At 38.5% G+C, this 23,397-nt stretch overlaps 2 protein-coding genes and 1 pseudogene across 12 annotated transcripts; 2 read left to right on the forward strand and 1 right to left on the reverse strand.

Annotated features, from left to right (window-relative positions):
- Positions 1-242: 242 nt before the first annotated feature.
- LOC107275765 (probable flavin-containing monooxygenase 1) lies at positions 243-4,653 on the reverse strand (annotated as a pseudogene).
- Positions 4,654-8,189: 3,536 nt separating this feature from the next.
- On the forward strand, positions 8,190-12,024 carry LOC9267059 (UMP-CMP kinase 4-like). 10 transcript variants are annotated; one of them, XM_066311389.1, is made up of 10 exons: positions 8,190-8,437; positions 8,953-8,999; positions 9,266-9,320; positions 9,480-9,597; positions 9,683-9,839; positions 9,940-10,050; positions 10,150-10,257; positions 10,991-11,061; positions 11,267-11,314; positions 11,572-12,024. In XM_066311389.1, the coding sequence occupies exons 2-8, from the start codon at positions 8,955-8,957 to the stop codon at positions 11,057-11,059; spliced, it is 663 nt and encodes a 220-aa protein (XP_066167486.1). In that variant the 5' UTR covers positions 8,190-8,437; positions 8,953-8,954; the 3' UTR covers positions 11,060-11,061; positions 11,267-11,314; positions 11,572-12,024. The 10 variants fall into 10 exon arrangements, with proteins under 10 accessions (XP_066167486.1, XP_066167487.1, XP_015643872.1 ...); XM_066311390.1 differs by having other exon boundaries at positions 9,970-10,050; XM_015788386.3 differs by lacking the exon at positions 8,953-8,999.
- A 2,140-nt stretch (positions 12,025-14,164) lies between these two features.
- Positions 14,165-18,365, forward strand: LOC4340426 (fatty-acid-binding protein 2). 2 transcript variants are annotated; one of them, XM_026026263.2, is made up of 11 exons: positions 14,165-14,477; positions 14,963-15,572; positions 15,672-15,927; positions 16,316-16,391; positions 16,510-16,612; positions 17,026-17,094; positions 17,255-17,291; positions 17,382-17,456; positions 17,535-17,586; positions 17,689-17,733; positions 17,931-18,365. In XM_026026263.2, exons 2-11 carry the CDS (start codon positions 15,052-15,054, stop codon positions 18,026-18,028), a joined length of 1,332 nt encoding a protein of 443 aa, XP_025882048.1. In that variant the 5' UTR covers positions 14,165-14,477; positions 14,963-15,051; the 3' UTR covers positions 18,029-18,365. The 2 variants fall into 2 exon arrangements, with proteins under 2 accessions (XP_025882048.1, XP_015643868.1); XM_015788382.3 differs by having other exon boundaries at positions 15,672-15,882.
- The last annotated feature ends 5,032 nt before the right edge of the window (positions 18,366-23,397 follow it).

The following is a 23,397-nucleotide window of genomic DNA, read 5'->3' on the forward strand; positions in this document are numbered from 1 at the left end:
CAAAGCTTCCGTATAGATTTATAACCAGAAATGTTTATATTATAGAACGGATGAAAAGTACTCTCTTCAATTATCCCTTTTAAGTTATACTTGAAATTTCACCATTGCTGCCACATGTTTGTCATGGTCTATATGTGCAACATTTGAAATACAATTAACTCTCCACTTATTATTATTATTATTATTATTATTATTATTATTATTATTATTATTATTATTATTCAGTTTGTGACACATGGTGACTAGATATCAGCATAGTCAGCGGCTCCATAGGGCTCTATCCACTCCGCAACTATCCCTTTCTTTCTTCTTGGGTTGTATCCCATATTGCGGCATAACTGATCATTATCCCACGTTGTGATGGTGCCAATACATGACTTGCGGAAGTAGTTGCCGCTACACCTCCTCATATCATGCGCCCAACAAACCCACTCCACCACGCTCTTCTCCATACGTGCAATGCTCGGTAGCTGGAATGCACCATCGAGAAGGTGCGCCACCCACTTGGCCATCATCTCGTACGGGTAGATGTTCGCCGCGCTCTCCGCGTAAACAATGATCGCCATCTGTGGTATACGAGGGTGCACGCACCGTCTGTCGATCAATAAATCACACCACTCAGAGATGATTCAAAAGAAAAAAATATATTACAGTAATTTTATGGTTTTTAAGAAAGTACTGACATAGTTAAATTCTGCGATACATAGTGATTGGTGAAACGCAATGACCTGTACAGAGGTACAGTGGCGTCTGAAGATTCTGCGACGATCTTGCTGAACCACGGCGACACGAATATATCCCTAAGCTGCCGGTCCGCCTGGAAGCCAGTGGCGAGGATGACCACGTCGGCGTCGACGATGTGGTCGCCGGTGGCGACGTCCAGCACCAGCCCGCCGGCGCAGAAGCTGAAAGACGGGTCACACCTCCTGAGCACGATGCTGCCATCGTCCACCCGGTCGTAGAATCTCTTCGGGAGGATGCCGAGCCGGCAAGCCAAGATTGACTGTGAGAAGCTGTAGCCTGGCACCATGCCATGCCTCTGCATCGGTGTGTGCCTCTTGTAGTACATCTCCGTTAGCTTCGACAATAACCATCTCTGAAGGAATCAATGGGTTGTGAAATTGAACTGTTAACGATTAGTGACGATCTATTTAGCGTTTCTTCTTACAAGATGGATTAACTGTGGTTGAGTGCTACCAGTGGTGTCAGCATTGTGGCGAGAAGACTCAGGAGGAGGCCTTCACCAGGCTTGTGAACCATCACCTCGGCCAGCCGTGACGTGGTAAGGTTCTGGAGGTTCACACCCCACACAAGCCCTGCATCCACCATCCACTGTGGGCTCCTGTACACCATTGTACATGGGTACTTGCTCCCTGACAACCACGTATGTGAGATACTTAGAAAGTGAGTAACTTATAAAAAATGATAAATTTGTCCTTTTAATAGAGAATGGGTGGCCGCGTAATTATGCGGCTAGCACCCAAACAAAATAATATATTTTTAGTATGATTTTACTTAAAATTTATTAAATAGCTATCTCATTGTCTTAAGACTTTGAAAGACCAAACATTATCATCCTCGTGTTTCTAATTATATAGTTTTTAAAAGTCACACCATTATCATCCTCGTGTTTCTAATTATATAGTTTTTAAAAGTCACACCAATTGCTACCCCTTATGTCATCTCTTTCTTTATTTGCTTACTCGATCTATCACTATTTCTATTCATTCTTTTTGGAACCTTTAAAATTTGTATTTTATAGTTTTAGAGTTTATTGTCACATTGGGTTTCGTTTTTATAATTTCTAGATGTCCCGTCAAACGTTGCCATTATACTCCTCTACGACCCGTCCACTGTCTCTTCTCTTTATTGTCATTGAGATTTTAAAAATCGAACATAATTATCGTTTGGGTTCATTTTTACTTTAAGTCCCGTCAAACCATCAGCGGCTTTGCCATTGTACTCTTCTACGGCTCGCTCGCTGCCTCTCTTCTTTATTGTCATTGAGATTTTAAAATCGAACATGATTATCATTAGGTTTTTTTTACTTTTTGGAAGTTCCGAACCTTTAAAATTTGAACGATGCCACTATGCCCCTCTACAGCCCGTCCGTCGCCTACTCTTTATTGTCATTGTGATTCTAAAAATCGAACATAACTATCGTTGGAATTCATTTTTTATTTTCTAGAAGTCCCGTCAACCGTCGGCGGCTCTGCAACCATACTCTTATACGCCCGCCCGCTTCTTCTCCTTTTTATTGTCATTGAGATTTTAAAAATCGAATATGATTATCAATGGGTTTATTTTTTTACTTTCTAGAAGTCCCGGCTACTGCCTTACTTGTTTGCTTCACGGCATGCCCGACGTCCCTCCTTATAATCGTCATTAGGATTCTATTTGTTGTTTTATTAACATTTTTTATATGGCGTATCAACCGCCATCACTCTACTCTTTTATAGGCCTGTTACTTAATTTATCTCGTTATGTGTTTTAGATGGTTTTTTCTTTCAATAGTCTTTATTTTTATCACAAATTTTAGTTATTTATAAATTGTATTTCTAATTTAAATATTATTTTTCCTTTTCTAATTTCATAATTTATTTTTTTAAAAAAATAGTTAATACCGTATTGTGTTCTTTTAATGTTTTTATTTTTTTTAATTTCAGTTGTTTCAAAATTGTATTCCTACTTAAACTCTCTTTTATTTTTTTCTAATTTTGTTATTTTATTGGATATTATTTTATTTTTTATTTGAAATTTTAATTAATCTCGTATTGGGTTCATATATTGATTCTTCTTTTAATATTGCTTATTTTTAATTCCGAATTTCAGCTAATTTTAAATTGTATTCCTACTTGAACTCTTCTTTTATTTTCTTTTGCTAATTTCTGATTTATTTTTATTTTTATTCCGAATTTTAATTAATCTCGTATTGGGTTCTTATATGGACTCTTCTTTTAATATTCCTTATTTTTAATTCCAAATTTCAGCTATTTTTAAATTGTATTCCTACTTGAACTCTCCTTTCCTTTTCTAATTTTGGATTTTATTTTATTTTTATTTCGAATTTTGGTTAATCTCGTATTGGGTTCTTATATGGAAACTTCTTTCAATATTGCTTATTTTTAATTCTGAATTTCAGCTATTTTTAAATTGTATTTCTACTTGGGCTCTCCTTTCCTTTTATAATTTCGGATTTATTTTTATTTTTATTTTAAATTTTAATTAATCTCGTATTGGGTTCTTATATGGACTCTTCTTTTGATATTCCTTATTTTTAATTCCGAATTTTAGCTATTTTTAAATTGGACTTCTACTTGGACTCTCCTTTCCTTTTCTAATTTTGGATTTTATTTTTTTTTATTTCGAATTTTGGTTAATATCGTATTGGGTTCTTATATGGAAACTTCTTTCAATATTGCTTATTTTTAATTCCGAATTTCAGCTATTTTTAAATTGGACTTCTACTTGGACTCTTCTTTTTCTTTTTTTCTTTTTCTTCGATTAATGTGGGAATTTCTAGCCCCCACAGCGAATGTGGTGCCTTCTTTCAAGGCTGTTTTAATAATATAATAGATAGATAGATTATATATCATACGGTAAAAATTGTCATAACAAATTCAAATTCAATTTGGAAAATGTGATCAAGGTGAACATGTTCTGTTGCAGCAATCTCACCGTTTACATCGGCACATTGCGCAACGGTGTCGAAGGCCGATTTGCCAGAACCAACCACGGCTATGCGCTTGTCGCGAATCAGCTCGGCCGCGGCCGTATGGTCCATGCTAGAGTAGTCCATGGAGTGGAGCACTTGTCCATGGAACGCTTCAGGTACTCCTTTGGGTGGAAATGTTGGAACGCTCGCAACGCCATACCGTCCAATGCAAAGGATCACGAAGTCGAACTTATATGTCTGTGGATTGATAAGCGAGGTGAATCCGTTGACAAGTCATTTGTTACCATACTATGCGAGAGATTGATAATTTAACACTCATTAAAATGGGTTTCGATTATTTGACATCCAGTTTCGATTATCAAGTGGGTTGGGCGGGAAAATTCGATCAACCTGCTGAACCGACAGTGATTGAGAAACCCCGTCGGCTCAAGCCAAACTGACGGTGATAAGCCGACAGGAATGACACTTTTCTGTGTGCTCATGCCGTCACGTATTCACCAACCTGGAGGTTCTCCGATTCGCGGTGCTGCACCGTGAGAAGCCACTCACCCCTGCCGTCGCCGAACGCCTCGCCGTTGCCGGACCACCTCTCCCACGCCGCCGCCTCCTCCTCCGGCACGCCGGCGTACTCGGCGCTCACCACCTTGCTGCCGAACCGGACGCGCTCCCGCACGCCGAACCGCCGCGCGTACGCGTCGAGGTACGCGGCCACCTCGTCGTGCCGCGGGAACTCCTCCGCCGCCGCCGCCGCCGGCTACGGGAAGTCGGAGAACCTGTACGCCTGCGCCGGCGTTTGCAGCCTCGTCGTCGCCAGCGTCCGCCTCCACACGCCGCCGGCGGCCTCCCCCGACTCGAACACCACCGGCCGGAATCCCCTCGCCAGCAGGTGCTTGCACGCCGCCAGCCCGCTCGCGCCGGCGCCGACGATGGCCACGCTGCGCTTCGCCTTGCTCGCCTCCATCAATTCGTACGTTGCATAATTTTTTCACTTGGAGTGTGGCAACTGGCAAGAACACCAAGGCACTCGCGCGCTTGAGATATGTGCATGCATGGATACCATTTGTGCCATAGTTTTCTTGCTTGACTAACAGAGTCTTACTCAACTCCATGGCAGTCAATCAATCGTAAACACATGATATATACAAGCTGCCTAATGCATTAATATATACTTCCACCATTTCAAATGCATGACGTTGTTAACTTTTCACACAATCGTTTAACCATTCGTTTTATTAAAAAAGTTTATGTAAATATCATTTATTTCGTTATGGCTTGTTTTATCTTCAAATATAATATAATATTAACTTATTATACTTTTACATATTTGTACTAAACTTTTAAATAAAAAAATAGTCCAACGTTATGCGAAAAGTCAATAACGCTATACATTTTGAAACAGATGAGTGTATATATATATTCATGTAAAGCTGCCGGAGTTCCGGCACCAAAGAAGAAAGCTTGACGCAAGAGCAAGCGTCCAGCTCATAGATTTCTTACGGAATCATATGTCAACGGCGAGTACAGTAATAGCGAAGAAATCCATCGTACTCGAAGTATTCTTCTGCTAATTGTCTTTGATCGGTTGGGAAATGCTAACATTGATTTGATACTCTAGTTGTCTAGCAGACAAATCGTATTGATACATGTTGACAGTAGAGGGCGGAAACTTATTTGTTCATCGTAATTCGTAATCCTTAAGACGTGTCGTGTATGTAGCCCCAGAGGCTGCTAACTAGAGCAGCAGTGTATGGGCCTGTTTGACAATTTTTTAGCTAGTTGGGAGTTGGGACTTAGGCGCTCGTTTGGTTCACGAATGTCACTATAAAAGTATATAAAAACCAAAATAGATATTATTCCATATATCTTTACTTGACCAAAATTACATAATATTAACAGTCTCCTTAATAAACTCAGGGCCGTCCCATGAAATTTGGAGGCCCCGTGTGAAATCTTCTAACTTAAGCGATAAAATAAACCGGTAAACTTACACTCCATGATATATTTTAGCAATATAAACTTAATAGAAATTGTCTTTGTGCATAATCTCCAATTGGAAAGTATCTTTCTTTTTCCTTTAGTATTTCTTGAAATAAAGTTTTCAATGATTTGCAGATGACATTTCTTAGAAGTTGAAATACTACTTAAATCTATGCATATATAGATACAAGATGAATAAAATTTAATCTAGTATACATATTAGATACACCATAAACCTAGCGATCAGAATAAAAATTTAGGTCATGTACCCGGCATCCTTGCTGGTGTGTGCAGGGCAGCTAAGCTTGCCGCTTGTGCTCGCTGCCATATCGCCGGGGAGGTCGCCCAAAGACGTTGCTCGCTGGTTGCTACCTTGCCGCTTTACTGCGGCACGTCAGCAGACGTGCAGACGGTAAGAGCAAGTATAATAATAGTGAGCTATAAATCTACTATAAACTTATATGGAGAAGAGAGGTAACAAAAAATCAAGAGGGTTGGCTCTCATGCAAGAGCTAGCTTAACATAATCTCCAAGACAAATTCATTAAATATATAAGTGAGAGATAGAGAGAAGTGAAGAAAATTATAGCCAACCTTATAGCCAATCTATTATGTATGTTAGCTTTAAAATAGTCTAATAGTAAAAAGTGAGCTATACTATTATCTTATACTATTATCTTGCTCTAAGCGACGAGGGCCAAAAGCCGAGCGACGAGCAGCCGAGCGTCGAGCTGGACAGCGAGACGGTGAGTGCGAGTGCGAGAGCGGCGCAGCGTATGGATTGGGGTAGACGGACGGGAGGACGCTCAAATCGACACACGCGCCGAAAACGAATCGACGTGCTCGCTCAGCCTTTGTTTCCAATTGCACATTTCAATAGATTTAATCTATTGGGCTAATGGTCCTGTGACACGTATTAAGTTATTTGGGCCCCTTAAGATTGGGGGCCTGTGTGGCCCTGAATAAACTTAACTATTATACTGAACCAAATCTACCTAAAATCCCAATGAAACCCAACACAAAACTAAAGCTTTTGTTCTAGTGGAGCTTATCACTGTCACAATGTGCGTAGAGCAGTAAGCTAGCATAATAATAAATATGTAAATGACTAATCCCCGAATCTATTTATAAGTTAAAATAATCTGGCTCACATATTAGCCACTTGAACCGATAGCTGTGAAAGAATCTTATAATACGAATTCAATGCCAAAAAACGGAAGGAGAATGGTGCCACGTGGCAACACCGGTTTTGCAGGCTCGACGACGAAACGTGCGTCCGCGCGTGCAGGGATCGATGAAATGCTCTTGCCTGCGTGCGTGCGCGTCCAGAAATTTCTTCCCAATCCGTCGCCTTTACGTGGAAGAGACGAGATGGTATGCATACATGTTGTAGTGCAAACACGTTGATTTCTCACATTCCCACCGAACAGCTGGCAACAAAGCTTAGTCAGGCAGGCCGCTATTTCTTGTGGATCAAAGTAATAATACGGATTAGCAGGATATAGTTAAATCATCCACTAAAATTTCCTATGTTCCAAACATCCATCTTTTCAAACTTTCTATGGTTTTTATTCCTCTGTTTTACACACGTATTTATGTGTTTTATATTTCAAATATTTTATTTCATGTATTTTGTTTTTCTGAGTTCCAAACATACCTTAGGCTATGTTTAAGAGGAGATAAAAATATTAAGGAGATATATAGAACTAGGTGAGCCATTATCGCATGATTAATTGACTAATAATTATTTCAAACATGAAAAAAATTGAAATATGATTTTCTTTAAAAGGTAACTTTTCTAAAGATTTTTTTATGTAAAAACACACCGACATGTGGGTGAAAAATGATGGACGTTTCCTTTATTTGTCCCTTTATTAGCAATAAGCTAGCTATTGAATAACGAAGAAGAGAGAACAAAAGTAGACTACATATTTGTAGTTAGGTGTAGTATGAGCTCTAAGATAGTATACGAGAAGTAACCACCCCTCATGCAAGTGGTAATTTCTTCACAAACTCCAAGAAAAGAATGGTGTGGTTTGGATGCAAATTGAAACCAGTATGCTACATCTTAATTAGTTAGTTGATGATATGAATAAATTAGAGGTCTTAATCACCTTGCTATAAAACTTGCTTATAAAATTTGCTCTTAGAGCAAAGATAATAGACTAATAGTGGACTATAAACTTATGTGGAGGATAAAGATTTTTTTAAAAAATATTGTTGGCTTTCAAGTAAAATCTAGCTCTACACATGCTTTAAGGTAAATATATTAAATTCTTATAAGTAACATAAAGAGAGGAAACGAAATATAGAGATAATCTTATAGCCAACTTATAAGCTCTAATATAAACAGCTTAGTTATCTTTACTGTTAATACGGCTCTTTTACATATGTGTTTTAATTTTTTACAGGCCCAATTGGCCAGGCTCACTGTACCATGCGTGACAAAGCCGCGCTTTTTCTAGTTGTTGTCTTAAATCGTAACCGTCTACCCCAAGTCTGACGAATCAAAACGAGCAAGCCCCGAGCACCGACTTGACTTGTTCGTCGGCCACTTTTTAAAATCCAAAAAAGAAATTCATTTTTTTTCTTCTTTACTACTTTCTCTGTTCCCCTCGCCGTCGCCGCCACCGCCACCGTGACCGGCAAGTGACCTCCGCCCCTCGCCGCGGCTCGCCGCCCGGCCGCCGCCAGGTTGCCTCGGATGCGTGGAGGTCTGGTCGCCTCTGCGCGGCTACTCCCTCGCCCTCTCGTCCGGTGGTTTCTCCAGCGACGAGCTCAGCAGGTAGGAATTAGGGGGTGCGTGTTTTCCGGCCCTTCTCTCTCCGCGCCACGCTTCTTGTTCCCGATCTGATTTGCTGTAGTCCGTAGATTAGATTGAAAATTTCTCGCAGGATGTGAGAATCGTCGATGTTTAACTACTGCTTTGCTTATTTAGTTCTAAGTTCTAACCTACTAGGGGGGAGAGGTTTACTAAAACCCTCGAACGAAGTCTTTAGTGGTCTTCGGGGATTGGTGTACTGTTGTTGGCAGGAAATTGGTGGGATAATCTCTTGCGCCGTGAGCTAAATTCAATATTTGGACCAAACCAACACATCTGTGCACCATGAAAGGGTCTGGACTTCATGATCAACCTAGAATTGGATAGTTCTTACTTTGTGGTCTGCTATGCATGTGCAATGTTGAATACATTTGCACTATTGCTTTATACTTCTGAATGATGCATATTTCTTGGTTCTATTGCAAAATACTTATGCACCAACTTGATGTTTAGTCTGAATCATGGGGGTATTCTTGTAGCCATGAGCACAGCCATGGATGATCCAGACGTCCTTACTGAAAAGAAGGTAGTTTTTTCTTACATTACCTTGCAGTTCTTATCAGATTCCTGGAGGATTCATCTGCAGTTCATTCCATCGTGAGAGAATATGGTTAAATCCATGCATCCCATGGATATGTATTTTACATAGTATTTATTTATGCATACTTGTTCTTTTAACCTGTAAGTCAGCCAGCCATTTCAGTTACCAATTTGATTTGGATCCTGAATTTGACCCTCATGCTTATCTTTTTGTGTTCATACAATCTGATGGGTTAAATTGTCCTTCTGCAGGATATTAATGAGAACATGTTGGGTGGCAAGAAAGTTAAAATTATATTTGTTCTAGGTATTGTTTTCTCTATTCTTTAGAAGTAATTTCATGCCTTTGACTGCCACTTTATAGAAGAAAAGTGAACTTGCTGTCAGTTCCTTCTTATGCTGTTGTTAATTCATAACTGTATTTATGTGTGTGTGTTGTTTAATCTGATGTAGCATCCATGAACAGGTGGTCCTGGAAGTGGAAAAGGAACTCAGTGCAGCAATATTGTAGAGCATTTTGGTTTTATCCATCTTAGCGCTGGTGAACTCTTGCGTGCAGAAATCAATTCTGGTTCAGAGAACGGGTAAAAACACACACATGCATTTGCCCATGTACACATGCCATATTTATTGTTTCACTCACTTAGTTACTGGTTCTATATTTTGCAGAACCATGATTGACACTATCATAACGGAAGGGAAAATCGTCCCATCTGAGATAACCATAAAGCTTTTGCAAGAAGCCATAATAAAAGGTGGAAATGACAAGTATATCATTGATGGATTTCCACGGAACGAAGAGAATCGTGTTGTATTTGAGAGTGTTGTAAGCTTACTTAGTCTTCATTGTTTTGAATAGAGCAGTAGGAGAATTTTATTTATGTGTATGTTAGTGTTCATATTTTACATTTTAAAAGCAATTACAGACCTTGGTTACTTACTTCCAACTGCTTCAGATAAGCATATCTCCTGAATTTGTTCTATTTTTCGATTGTTCTGAGGAAGAAATGGAAAGGCGCCTTTTGGGTCGCAACCAGGTTTGCTTCTTCTCTGATATTAATTTGTTAAATAAATTTTGACACAATCACTTGAGTATTTATTTCTTCAGACATTATTTTTTTCTTGTTGCCTTGCAGGGAAGAAGTGATGATAACATTGAGACTATCAGGAAAAGATTGAAAGTTTTTGTAGAATCCAGCTTGCCTGTCATTGAGTATTATGAGTCAAAAGGCATGGTTAAGAAGGTGTGTACATTTGTAATGGTTATGCATGCTTCTTGCAGTACAGTTTATTCTCCCTACCGGATTTATAGACTTGTCATCATTTAAGATAATCACACAATATCATATAGTAAACTGCTGTATGGTTCAGGGTCAAAACTTGAAATTCACAGTACACATGGAATAAAGCATGGTTTACTCTGATCTCGTTTTGTGCACTGCAATCAGCCAGTGATGCACAACATATCATATCCTTAGCAGGGACCATGGGGAAAAATAAAACCCTTGAGTAGAGCACACATATTTGTGAGCTGATTGGATGTTTTCTTAAGTCTGATATATGTAGATTGTCATTTTCAGGGTATGTTAATTGATCGTTTGTGATTGAATTAACATATGGCCTCTATCCTTTCTCATCACTTGATTCATTACTCGATTAAGTTGTTGCATTGTGCAAATGCTATGTCAGAAAGTGTACAATAAAGGCCCTGAAACTCCACATATAGCAACAAATTTGCGCTGCATGATTAGAGTCCCATTGCCACAAAGAAATATGATATTCAGTTCAGCAAACAGGGGAAGGTTAAGTAAGTGCAAGAACTTTGTGTTAAAATGGTATCTGTCAGTTGGAGACTACTTCGATCACCATCATCAGATATGGCCATATTTTTGTGCACGTGCTCTATCAGTTTCTGGTTGGTATGTTTTGTCAACGCATGCGCTTTTATTACCTCCAGCTAATCCATTGTTTGATCAGATTGATGCGACAAAACCAGCCCCTGAGGTGTTTGAAGATGTGAAAGCCATCTTTACCCATATGGCTTGAAGGTAAGATGTCAACTTCTCTTGCCCTGTGGCTGTGTGCACCTCTAGTATGCAGCCGTGCACACGGATACTTCCTGTATGACTACCCTACATGACTTCTTAACATCTGCCATTATAATTTTCATTGGCATCTGTGTAGAATATAATTTTGATTGTTTATAAGTCGTATCCTTCTCCAGACCATAACATTATGTTATTTTTCTGTCAGTCTGCTTAGATTCATCAGAAAGGATGGCAAACGGATGAAGTTCACAATGTATCACCTTATACCACTCCTCGTCATCATTTCATTTTTTATCCTAATTAATTGTCTAAACAAGTCGCATTAGAAGCTGTGAAATCCATGCTATTTGCTTAGGTAGATAATCTTCCTCCTGAAGTAGGATACAGAATGTCTCGCACACAGTTGTTGCCCTTGATTAAAAATTTTGATCAATACACATAATGATTGATCAGATCATGCATATCTATCATCAACAGACATGCCCTCATGGCATCCTTAACGTTTTGCAGGTGTCTCAGAAAAGCATGTACGCATGCAGACTATCTCTGCCTTTAACACCGAAAGCTCATGTGCTGCCGACATGTCACTAGATAATCCTTTGCCTGAAATAAGTAGATCTGTTTCTTGTTCGTGCTGGGGAGCCGGAGCACATGCCTAGTGTTTTTGTGCACTCGTCGTTGCCCTGTGCACTTCCATCAGTTCTTAAACTGAAACTGATGTCACATTCTCTGTGAACAACAAATGATCTCTGACCTAGTTTCCTGATTTTGATATTGAGGGTGGGAGTCAGCAGCTTGCTGATGCGATCATGGACGAGTCTCCCGTAGTCTGTAACCTTCTGTTGTTACTGTGTTTTTCTCTGAAAACTGGCCTTCCAATGATCGACTGGCATGTTGCGTGTGATTGTGTATGGATCAATGGAGCCAGGCAGCCAGCAAATGCTTGGTCCCCTGAATTATGTAGCTTTTGTTGTTCTTGTGTCATCTGGAACATCGTCCCCGCTGGCTGGTATGTAGCCGCTTCTGTTGGAGGCTTGCAGTACCTACTAGCGGCTAGGTGTCAACTTCCATTCTCGACATGTTTGTTAGGAGTGGTACATAAGCAGCCATCGCTTTGACTTGGTAGAAAATAAAAATACAGGAACAAGGGATGGGCTCAACAATCATACCTAATACTTCCTCCATCCAAAAAATATAAGGTGCTCGTCGTCTAATAATAGTATGAATCTGGATAAGCTTTTTCGTTTACTATTGTTTATCTTAACCAGTTAAAGGCCCTCTTTGTTTAGGCTTTTAAGCCAACTTATAAGTCGAAAAGTCTAAGCCAAAACAAACAAGCAACCTTTTCATTTGGTTTTTTTAAGCCATAAGTCACTCTAACACTATTAAGCCAAAAGTTAGGTTGGAGAAGCTTTTTTGGGCTTATATGAGATAGATGTATGACTCCACCACTAAACTTAGGACATTAAATCCACTGGCTTATAAATCATATAAGCCAATAAGCTGACTTAAAAGTCTAGGCCAATAAGCCTAAGCCTAAACAAAGAGGGCCAAACTATGGATCATCCGGTTAAAGTATGGGTGTATATACTATTCCCTTTGTCTTCTAGCATTCAAAACTTATTAAAACTAGATGGGTATCCCGTGTGTTGCTGCGGAAGAATTGTGTGATAATATAGTATACACGAGTTCTAAAATTTTCTTTGTTACCTACTATACCATTTTTTTTCATGTGTTTATATATTTCTTTACCTTTACTAATTATCCAAAGGTTATAAATAGGTTATAAATGATTAGGTTGTATGATGTGCCTTTTAGGAGGAAGAGATGTAATTTACACTCCTGATGAATCATCCAAAAGACTTAAAACAATTAAGGTGATGTGAAGAGATGCATTTTACACCCTTGATAAATCATCCAAAAGCTAAAAACAATTAAGTTGATGTGGCTTCATGAGAGAAAAGAGAATTAGCATTAACTATACTTAGTGGGGATCAACTTTATACATATACATGATACATAAATTTTAGCCTATCGTACAAATCAAAATTTATTACTTTCTTATCATTTAATATCACTTGCCTACTCAATTGCCATATTTTTTTTACTACTCCCTGTTTCTAAAATATAAGCATTATAAAATTGTTTAGCAAAAAATAAGGATGAGACGAAAGATTCTCTGAGTCACCTTGGTAGTTAAATTTTAAATTTTGAATTGATTTGATTTCCCTTTTAAGCACCTGATTTGCTAAAAATGCTGAGATTTTGGTGCATTGATTTTGAATTGATTTGATTTCCCATGTTTCAAATTATCTATCATTTTAGGTTTATTTTAAGTCAAACATGCTTATCTGTAACTATTAATTTTTTAAGTTAATGTAGTTAAATAATACATGAATTGTTGAAAATATTTTTTATATAAATCTTGAAATACAAATATTACGATATTAAACTATATGAATTTATAAAAAAAATGATGGTGAAAATTAAAATGTTTAACTTTAAGTCTGAATGAAGAAGCATTTAAAAATCGAGAAGTCAAAAGTGACGTAGAGTCCTACTGTATCCATTCCAAAATATTACAACCTAAAACCGGATGATACTACGAATATGGATACGCCCCTATCTAGATTCATAATTTTATGGTATGTTCTATCTAATCATAGGTTTTTATATTTTGGGAAAGTAATATGTGAAATCAAATTATCAAATTACTAGGAGAAGCCAACACGTGTCCAGAAGGAAGAAAGACAAAATAACGGTCCATTTTAAACGTGTTTCAGGCGCCGTCCACGCCCCGTCTCCACGGTCGACGCGGATCAATTCCCCTTATTATTAACCTGTCGCATCTCCGTCCACCATCGGCTCCCCACCGTCCGATCTCCCCCGCCGGAATATCCCCCCCGCACCGCACCTTCTCCGAAACCATCGGGGATTCTTACGCATAACCCCCTAAACTTATCCAAAAACAAAACTATTCCCCATCCCCTGGACCAGTTCGCACGTGACGAGGACCTATATGTAAATAACAATTTGTTCTAGAACTTTTGTGGAAAACAAAAAGGGAGGGAACTTTTATTGAGCTCTTTGTCGCCTTCTCCTCGAATTAGGAAGAGCAAAACAGAGAGAGGAGAGGAGAGGAGAGGAGAGGAGAGGAGAGAGGAGGAGGAGGAGCACGCGTTCTTCGCCTCGCCTCTCTCGCCTCACGGGAGGAGAGGAGGAGGGCGATTCGGAGGAGGGCGGTTGCCTTTGATCCCATTCCCCTCCCCCATCTTCTCCCCCGGGTTCGGATTCGGTCGGTCGGTTGGTTGATCCGCAACCGATCGATCGAGGGGGGGTGGCACTCGCGGATCCTCTCGTGTTCTTCCTCCAGTGCGCTGATCTGGACACGGCGCGATTTATAGTCTATCGGCCAGGTTTGGATCGTTGCGAATGCATCCAGTTCAGGAGAAATTGGATTTTCTTTTTTCCTCTTTTCTTTTTTTACGGGAATGCTTATTATTGTTCTCCGGGGCTTGTAGGGCGTAAATTTGTGCATTTGCTGGCGTAGTTACAGGGTCCGATTAGATTGATTGAATTGATACTGTTTGTCAATATTTGCAAATGGTATTTGCATTTCATATAATGGGGGCATTCTTAGTATTCCCAAAGTAAAGTTCTATTTGCTGATATGAGAACAAAGAAAGCTAGTGTTATTTTTTATCATTTAATCCTGGCAATTGTAAGGGTAAATTTGAAGGACAACTCATTTTCAGGTCCATTTTCAATAGATGATGTGAAATTTGTTTTTTTTTTAAATTTCACAAAATATGTATCACCTCCTTATTAGATGCTGTTTGTGCAATTCACGGTGTAAAAGAGGTTTTATAGCTGACTTCCATAGTTTTGTTAAAATTTTCAGATCACAAAGTTTTTCCTCGCCGTACATTCAAAAGCTTTCTCTGAAGACTTTCTACATTCTGAAGATTATATTGGGAATAACATTTTAACATGAAGGCCGATCGGTTAATGTTGTCCAATCTCGACCATGATTTGGGATACCTACACAAGTTTCCCTCAGATTTTCCAATGTCTCATGATCTTGGGTTGAGCTTGTTTACGCATGCCGGTACAATGGTGGGAAGTTCTTTGCGACAGCACAGGCAGATCTGTTCTTCAGGAAATTTGATTGTTCAGGAAGCATTTGATCGCCTCAACAAGTTTGCCAGAGCTTTCTGCTACTGGCTTTCTAGAGTGTCTAATCCCAAGAATTTACGTAGGCTAATGAGTATGGAAGGCCCTAGCTCTGGAGCTTGCCAGTCACATATCAATCATTTGAGCTCCCGTATGCAAAATTTGGCTGTATTGCAGTTTGGTTATCTAGTAAGAGAAGAGCATGCTGTACAACTGCTTTTAGCTAACTTCGCAAGCACAACACTTGGGCGACTCTGGAATGATTTTCAGCAGCAACATGCCTGCAATGTTCTTACTCTGGCTGGTGCCATGGCTATTGTACCCCCTCTTGAAAATATGTAAGGCACACAGTACGACACTTTATTTGTGCCCTGCTCTTGCTTGGGCTCTATGCTTATATCTCACTGACTGTTCATTTCACTGTATGAATTAAAAAGATCACTGAAGACGCTCGCAGAGTCAATGGCACTGGGAAATATCAAGGACTATGTCAGCAGACCTATGGATAAGCCTTATCTGGAGGACAAATGCATAAAAAGTAGATCTGTTGCAGTGCCAAGCACAATATTTCAGGGAGATGCAATTGAACCAAAAACTGGAATCAAGTTTCCTGCATTTCTCGAAGATGACTCCAGTCCATCTACAACGGTAATTTACCTTATTTTGCTGGGATACTTTACCTTATTTTTTCAGGTACTGCCTTTTGGTACACTTTTCTTATTTGTTATGTCGTAAAATTATTATCATGAATGTCTTCTCTGTGTACCTCCTCTTTAATAGGCGTGCAGGCTAGTCATGTAAAATCCAATATACTTGTATTATGAACTGGAAATGAAATCCTCTGGATTAATTCATTTCTGACAATTTTGAATCACATAGTTTTATTTTATGTGTTGATTTAATATGTATACAGAAAATTGTACACTACTACAAATGATCTGTGGACAATTGAATTGAGTTAGTTCAGTTTAGTCTTCATTTTACATATAATGTGATACTTCTGAACTATCAGCATATCATTTTTCTCTGAATTCTTAGTGTGACGTCTCCATGTAACATTATTATTGATAATTAATTGCAGGTCCTTGTTGGGATGGGTTTCAAAGGTGTGAAAGTAATGAGGGTCAAAAATTTGGATCTGTACGCTTTTGGTTTATGTGAGTAAATATTTTTTGTGCTTCTATTATGTTGTTTACCTGTACATTCTACAAAAAAATGTTTCTCTGATGTTCCATCATTTCTTTTTAACGGTGCACCATGCATTTTTCTTGATAGATCTGCAACCGAATACTATTTCTGAGAAGCTGGGACCTAAGTATGCTTCTGTTCCAACCATCAACTTGAAGGACAACCCAGATTTCTATGATGATCTTTTGAGGTAGGACCTCGATATATATCTCCAGTCTTGTCCTGTTGTTACAATTCTGCCTATTCATATGCTTAGCACACATAAATGTGGTAGTGCTTGCACCTTTTTTTTGGCAACTGTTTGCACAAGTTTAGTTTCCCTCACAAGATCCACAGGATGTATTAAAAATTGAACTGTTTGTGTTATTGTGCTAGTTGATCTACGTACATTTCAAAACATGTGTACACACTTGTCCATTCATGTGCCATACATATATCCATGACATTATTGATATTTTGATCTTATGAAAGTCTATATGAATCTACTTGTTATGAAAAGTGATTCTTAACTTGATACTTCTTGTGCATGTGACACTTCTTTCCAAAAAAGGATGATTACATGTGCACCGGGGACTAATGAAGTTTTGTATCTTCAATTTCCAGGGAAAACCTTCCTATGAGAGTTAGATTGGTACTTCACTACAACGGCCTTAGCATTGGTGCAGTGCGAGAGTAAGTAGTACTCTCATTTTATGTTTACAGAGATCTGCTTGAATGTTTCTTTGATTTGTCATGTTTGTAAAGATCTGTTTGATTGTTACTTTCTCATAAAAAAAAATGACTTTAGTCTATTCAAGACGTTTCATTTTACCTTTTTGTGTTTTTCTCGCAGTGTATTTGAGAAGTCACTTGGCCTGCGCCTCCAGAAGGTACTTGTTGGTTGCTGCTTCAGCTGATACTTTTAATTCTTTTACGAGTTCTTCATACTGATGTGACTTCTGTATTTGTATTTTCAACAGATGAATCCCAACACTGATTATCATTGCTTGAAAACTTTTGGTTCTTACTTCAATGAAGACATTCCTATTCCTGCGGTAAGGTTGAACACAGGATTTGGCTACCGTATGTTTATAACTTTTAGATACAAGTAAACACTGTTAATATAACTGCAGGGTACAAAGATCGACTTCTGCCAAACTTCTGATGGCCAGCTAATAACAGAAAGTAAGTACCGTAGACCGTAACTGAATCTTCTGTATGTCTTGAGGAGTGAGTTTTCTACTGCCACATCCACATATTTTGACAAAAAAAAACATTTTCATGCAGTTGATGGCAGACAAATTGGTGCTGTTAAGAGCAAAGACCTCTGCAGTAAGTGTATACTTGTCACACCAAAACTTATACAAATTTACTTCATTACTTCACACTTTCTCAATATTTTCCACCCGCTTCACTTGGATCACTGTCCATGACTTGCATCTGGATAAGTACTTTCTTGCCTAGTGCATCTTTATGGTACGATAAAGTTCATTGTTTTTAACTGTACTTAACTCTTGCTTGGTGAACAGGGGCTCTGTTCGGTATGTACATTGGCGATTCACCGGTCTCATTGCAGGCCAAAAAAGATATTGCCCAAAACGTAGCCGGGCTCATAGGTAAATGCTGAAGAAACTGGAAACCAAACGCAGCTAGTCGGCCAATTATTTCATTCTTCTATACAGTAAGAAGAGGAAGCACACATTGAAGAGATTAGGCGAGGATCATAGTATGTATATACATCGAGAGATCTGTAACTTGTAAAGTGAAAAAAGAAAAAGCAAAATCGTAATGTACATATGGAAGATTAGCATCTGTTTACGGCGCAAGGGCACCCATTCCTTTTTCTATGTGGATGGATGGACCCTCTGCCATTTCATACACAGGAGTGACAGGTTGTATAGTACATGAGAAATTCAGATGCCTCTTCCATGAGTATAATACAAGTTCTCAAATCTTTTTGCCCATATGGATGACAGAGTGATAGTTTTACTTTACTGCATTCTGATCAGTGCACTTCCATTCAGAATTGCTCACACTACTGCAACATAATCATGGACCCTTTTTTTCTAAGTCCGTGGTACTGATAGTTGTGAAGTGTGAACCATATCTATCCGTATGTAATGAAGCTTTTTTGACAGTTGAATTCTATCAACCAACATTAACAGTACATGCCTGAACCATATCTATCTGAACCATGTGTTAGCTGCCTCGTAATTAGTTAAGTACAGCAATTAATCCCAAGCAAGGACACTGGCATAAATACTCCCTCCGTCTCAAAAAAAGACAAACCGTGGGTTCCCGTGCCAACGTTTGACTGTCCGTCTTATATGAAATTTTTTTAAAATTAGTATTTTCATTGTTGTTAGATGATAAAACATGATTAATACTTTATGCGTGACTTATCTTTTTAATTTTTTTCATATTTTTTTTAAATAAGACGGACGGTCAAACGTTGAACACGAAAATCAGGGTTTGTCTTTTTTTTTTTTGACTGAGGGAGTAAGCATGTGCAGCTCGATACGTGTACATGTACCTGCTCGTACTACTGTACGTTGAATCGATTGATTAACGAGGTGACAAAAAGATTGGTTCACATCAACTGGATCGATCACCTGGTAGTCATTGCTTCCCCAGCGTCTGTCGGCGGCTGGGGCAACGTGATCCGGGCTACCCGGCCACAATATGTTTAGAGCTAGTTTAATAGTAAAACTCACTAATTATTTGAAATTCATTTTAAAAGTAGCATGTATACTAATTTAGCTTTAACATTAGCTCTATGTTTTTCCTCCTCTCTCTTTTTCTGAAATTTAATGCATATTTTTAAGCACGTATAGAGCTATCTTTTGCATAAGAGCAAGTACAATAACAAATCATAAACCAGTGGAAGAGATAAAAGAAGATAGAAGAAAAGCGAGTTCCAGATAGAAGAAAACCAGTGGATGATTTAGAGTTAATAGTTGGCTATACTATTAAACTTATTTTGAGAACGAACACTTTTCACTTTTCTTCATCTCTCTTCTACGTAAACATATAGCTTGTACTCTCTCCATCTACTTTTGATAGTCATATTTTATCTTGGTATAATGACCAAGGATAAGTAATTATACTTATCATCTATTTAAACATGCTACTAGTTATTTCTCGTAAAAAAGCGATTCATTAATATTTACATTTCTCGATGCCCATGTCGTTAATCTTGTGTGGATGAATGAAGAGTCACGCATTAAATTCGAGAAAGTTATTAAGAGGATAGGGTGTTGTATTGAAATATGCCTATCAAAAGTAAATTTTTTAGATTTAGAAATATGACTATTAAAATTAGATGGAGAGAGTATATAGTTTACTATTATCTTTGCTGTTAGCAGTAGTACATCGTCTTGGGTTGAGCAAATTAAATCATCTTCGGTAAATGCGATGACTATTTATGTGGGGGTGTACGGCTGCACGTAGTACGTGCGACAGATCGTCACATGATCCTTGATTAGTTTTGTCCATGCAAAAGTTACACATTTATGATTTACTCTTAGGAGTATATATGTATGTGCCATGTGGACAGTGGACCTGAATTGGGGTAAGTTTTGGATGTACATTCTTTGTGTGGGTAGTATGTGTTTGTTCTCCAAATTTGGCCTCACCACTACCAAGATCTAGCGCGTGTTTACTTTACTGTCAGTTCTAATCCTACCATGTTTCGGTATTATCAAATTTTAGTATGGCAAGGAACCAAACATGTTTTTACCAATCTCATCCTACCAGTTTTTGACAATTTTAGAAATTTCTACTCTGAAAAATTTCTATCAAAATTTGGTAAGAATTTAAATCAAACATATGGGTGTTAAAAGTGAACAAGCCCCTAGTACATCTTTGTGATAGCTAAAACCATTCCTATGAACAACTCCAAAAACTAAATTGGTATGTTTTAAAATTGATAAAGTCACCGTAGATATCTCGCTATTGATGAGTACATCGCCCTACCACCTAAAAAACTAGCCATAAATATGAACACCCGTACCAAGTCTAGAACTTGAACTCAGGTGTACAGATTTTACTACTAGAAACCTAACTAGTTGAGCTACGGCCAGGGGCGGATCCAACGTGGGTGCAGCGGGGACTTGAGTCCCCCCTACACCAAGTCCTCCCTGCACCCACAAGACCCATGGATACCCCCTGGAGCACCCCCTTCGATTTTTTCACCATTAATGAAATTTAAGGCCCCTAAATGGCTAGAGGTTAAAGAAACTGCGTAATTGAGCCCCCCCCCTCCAATTTTTTGTTCCTGGATCCGCCCATGGCTACGGCTATTTCACGGCCAAAATCATTTTGCTTGCACAAAAGACAACTTTTTTAAGAAAAGCCGGTAAAACATATACTGAAGTCTTATATTTGGAAAGAATGATTTTCTAAGTGCCATGGGAATCAAATTAATTCATATAAAAATTAGTATGTAAAATTTCTAAATTCAAAAGTGCCCATGTTGGTAGTTTGATTCCTGAACAATGAGATACCCACATAGGTAGAATTTCTTGAGAAACGATAAATAGCAAAATAGTAGTAGTAGTAGTAGTAGTAGTAGTAGTAGTAGTAGTAGTAGTAGTAGTAGAAGAAGAAGAAGAAGAAGAAGAAGATACCAAACCATTGTGTGTCAAAGACGCACAAAATCCAAATAAATACCACATGGGTCCTTAAATCCATTGCATCATAGATAAATATCTGTGGGCTGCAAGAGTGAGCTAATAATAATGTGTACTCCCACAGGATCAACTGCTTTATCAGGCAGTGTATCCTCATTAACCATTTGAAGGATCGATCTTGTATTGTTGTTGGTAGCTAGGTAGGTTAGTTAGTTGGTCGGTGGTTGTTTGGCCGAGCAATGGACCATGGGAGACACGCTACCGATCTTTTACTATGGTCTATGGGCACTATATGTTGATCGCTAGTGGGCGAGTATAAATCAACAAATTTCACATCTAATTATTGCATTTATTACCCTGAGCTTTCTTGTCTTAATTAATTTGCACAATATATATATATATATATATATATATATATATATATATATATATATATATATATATATATAGTAGGTTCTAGATGCGTAGTTCTCTAATGCACTTATACGTTGAGTCGAGAGAATTACATCCTCTGCGTTAACCTTGTATCTCCCATTAACCCTGAGGAATTCGCATGCGTAATCCCTGCAAAGGACCATGTCTCTAGGTTGCTTGTGACACTTAATGGCATATCATAGAAGGAAAAAAGTTAAATTTTGTAATTAGAAAAATAATTGAAATATATTAACTGTGTGGACTATTACCGGCCAATATGTATGTATTAGCAGCTTCTCCCTGGTTTGAATTTGCTCTCCACCCTTTTTCTTGTAGTAGTTGTACACACTGTACAGATTCTTTACCGTTTCGTATTAAGGAGGAGATTTAATTATAATATATTAATAGTAGACATGCAAGAGTATCAGAATCACTTACTATTGTAAAATTGTTAGAAATTGTTTGTACGTCTTGTGATGATAATCAAGGGGGTCGAGGACTGTCACGGAGCCGTGCTTCGGGTAGATAATGAAACATATGTAATGATCGCTACATGGTAAGGAAGGTGCAGTTAGTTACGGATGAGATAACACAGATATGTAAAAAAAACCTACTAGACTTATTTAAAGTTGTACGCGGCTAGAATGACTCTTTTATTTTGAAAGCGTAAGAAGGATCATCCAATGTATTGTGCGACAGTAATCAACTTCTGTTTGTGTAAGCCCTTCTTATATTCTATCTCTTCAGGCGTCTTGTCCTTGAGCTGCTTGGAATTTGGTGATTGTGTCACGGTATGTTGTGCTTGACAGATCCTTGTTGGATCCAGATATCCGATAGATTGATTTGTCTTCTCAGCATCCATGTATTACATCCTATAAAAGCAGTTTGTTAATAATAATCACATGTAAACATGTATTATATCAATTTATTTATATAATAAATGTGCACTCATACTCACAGGCACCATGCACCGACGAAGTTTACGTCCATCTTATCGCGACGATAGATGGTGTGCAGATCAGCGAAATCTAGCTAGAAGTAACCGTCGCCGGCGAAGCAGTCAGGCGGTGATCGAATTGTTAAATTAGTTAGGCCTTTCTTGCTGGCGTCCATGTACCACTTATGTAACCTTCTCATCTTCCATGGACCATCATCAAGTGCATGATCTGACCAAAAATGCTTTGCCAAGTTGGAACTTTTCCAGGCACAGTTGCAAAGAATTTTGGTCCGTAAAGTAAAAAGAAAAAAGAAAAGAAAAAACATTGAGCTTTTCTTCACAATTTTGCATGCATAGATTCATCACAAAGAGAGTTCTAAAATTATAAAAAAAAATGCATAACAAGAGTGTAAAGGTGTAGATCTAACCACCGTAGAAAAATCCCCCTAAGATTTGAAGTTCAAAAACCTTCCCCCCCCCTATATTTTTGGTGTTAGGGGAGAGAGAAACCTCGGATGAAATGAACAGGGCTCGAGAAAGAAGAAGACTTTATAGGGCTATTTTCGCAGGCGGACCACATAAGGGGCCGCCTGCGAAAATACATCTTTGCAGGCAGCACACATAAGGAGCCCGCCTGCGATTATTGCAGGTGGCGCATTATGTGGTCCGCCTGCAAAGATCATTTACGCAGGCGGCACCTTATATGGTCCTCCTGCGATATGCTATCTTCACAGGCGGACGGCCAACTCCTCCCCAGTAATCATTCTCGCCGGCGGGGTTTTCGCTCCGATGGCCATACCCGCCTGCCGAAAAAAAAGCCCAACATCGACGAAAATGCTTTTTCTAATAGTTAACTCCTCTAAAAAAGATAACCAGCTGAATTAAAAATTAAGACAAATTACTTATATATATTCTAACAAGTAATTTTATATGTACTATACTATCCAAAGCGGAACAAAAGATCCATAGCTACCTTATCTAGAAATATAACATCATTACGCATAATATCCTTCC

The sequence above is a fragment of the Oryza sativa genome, chromosome 6 (assembly GCF_034140825.1).
Source record: "Oryza sativa Japonica Group chromosome 6, ASM3414082v1".
NCBI classification, from domain to species: domain Eukaryota; kingdom Viridiplantae; phylum Streptophyta; class Magnoliopsida; order Poales; family Poaceae; genus Oryza; species Oryza sativa.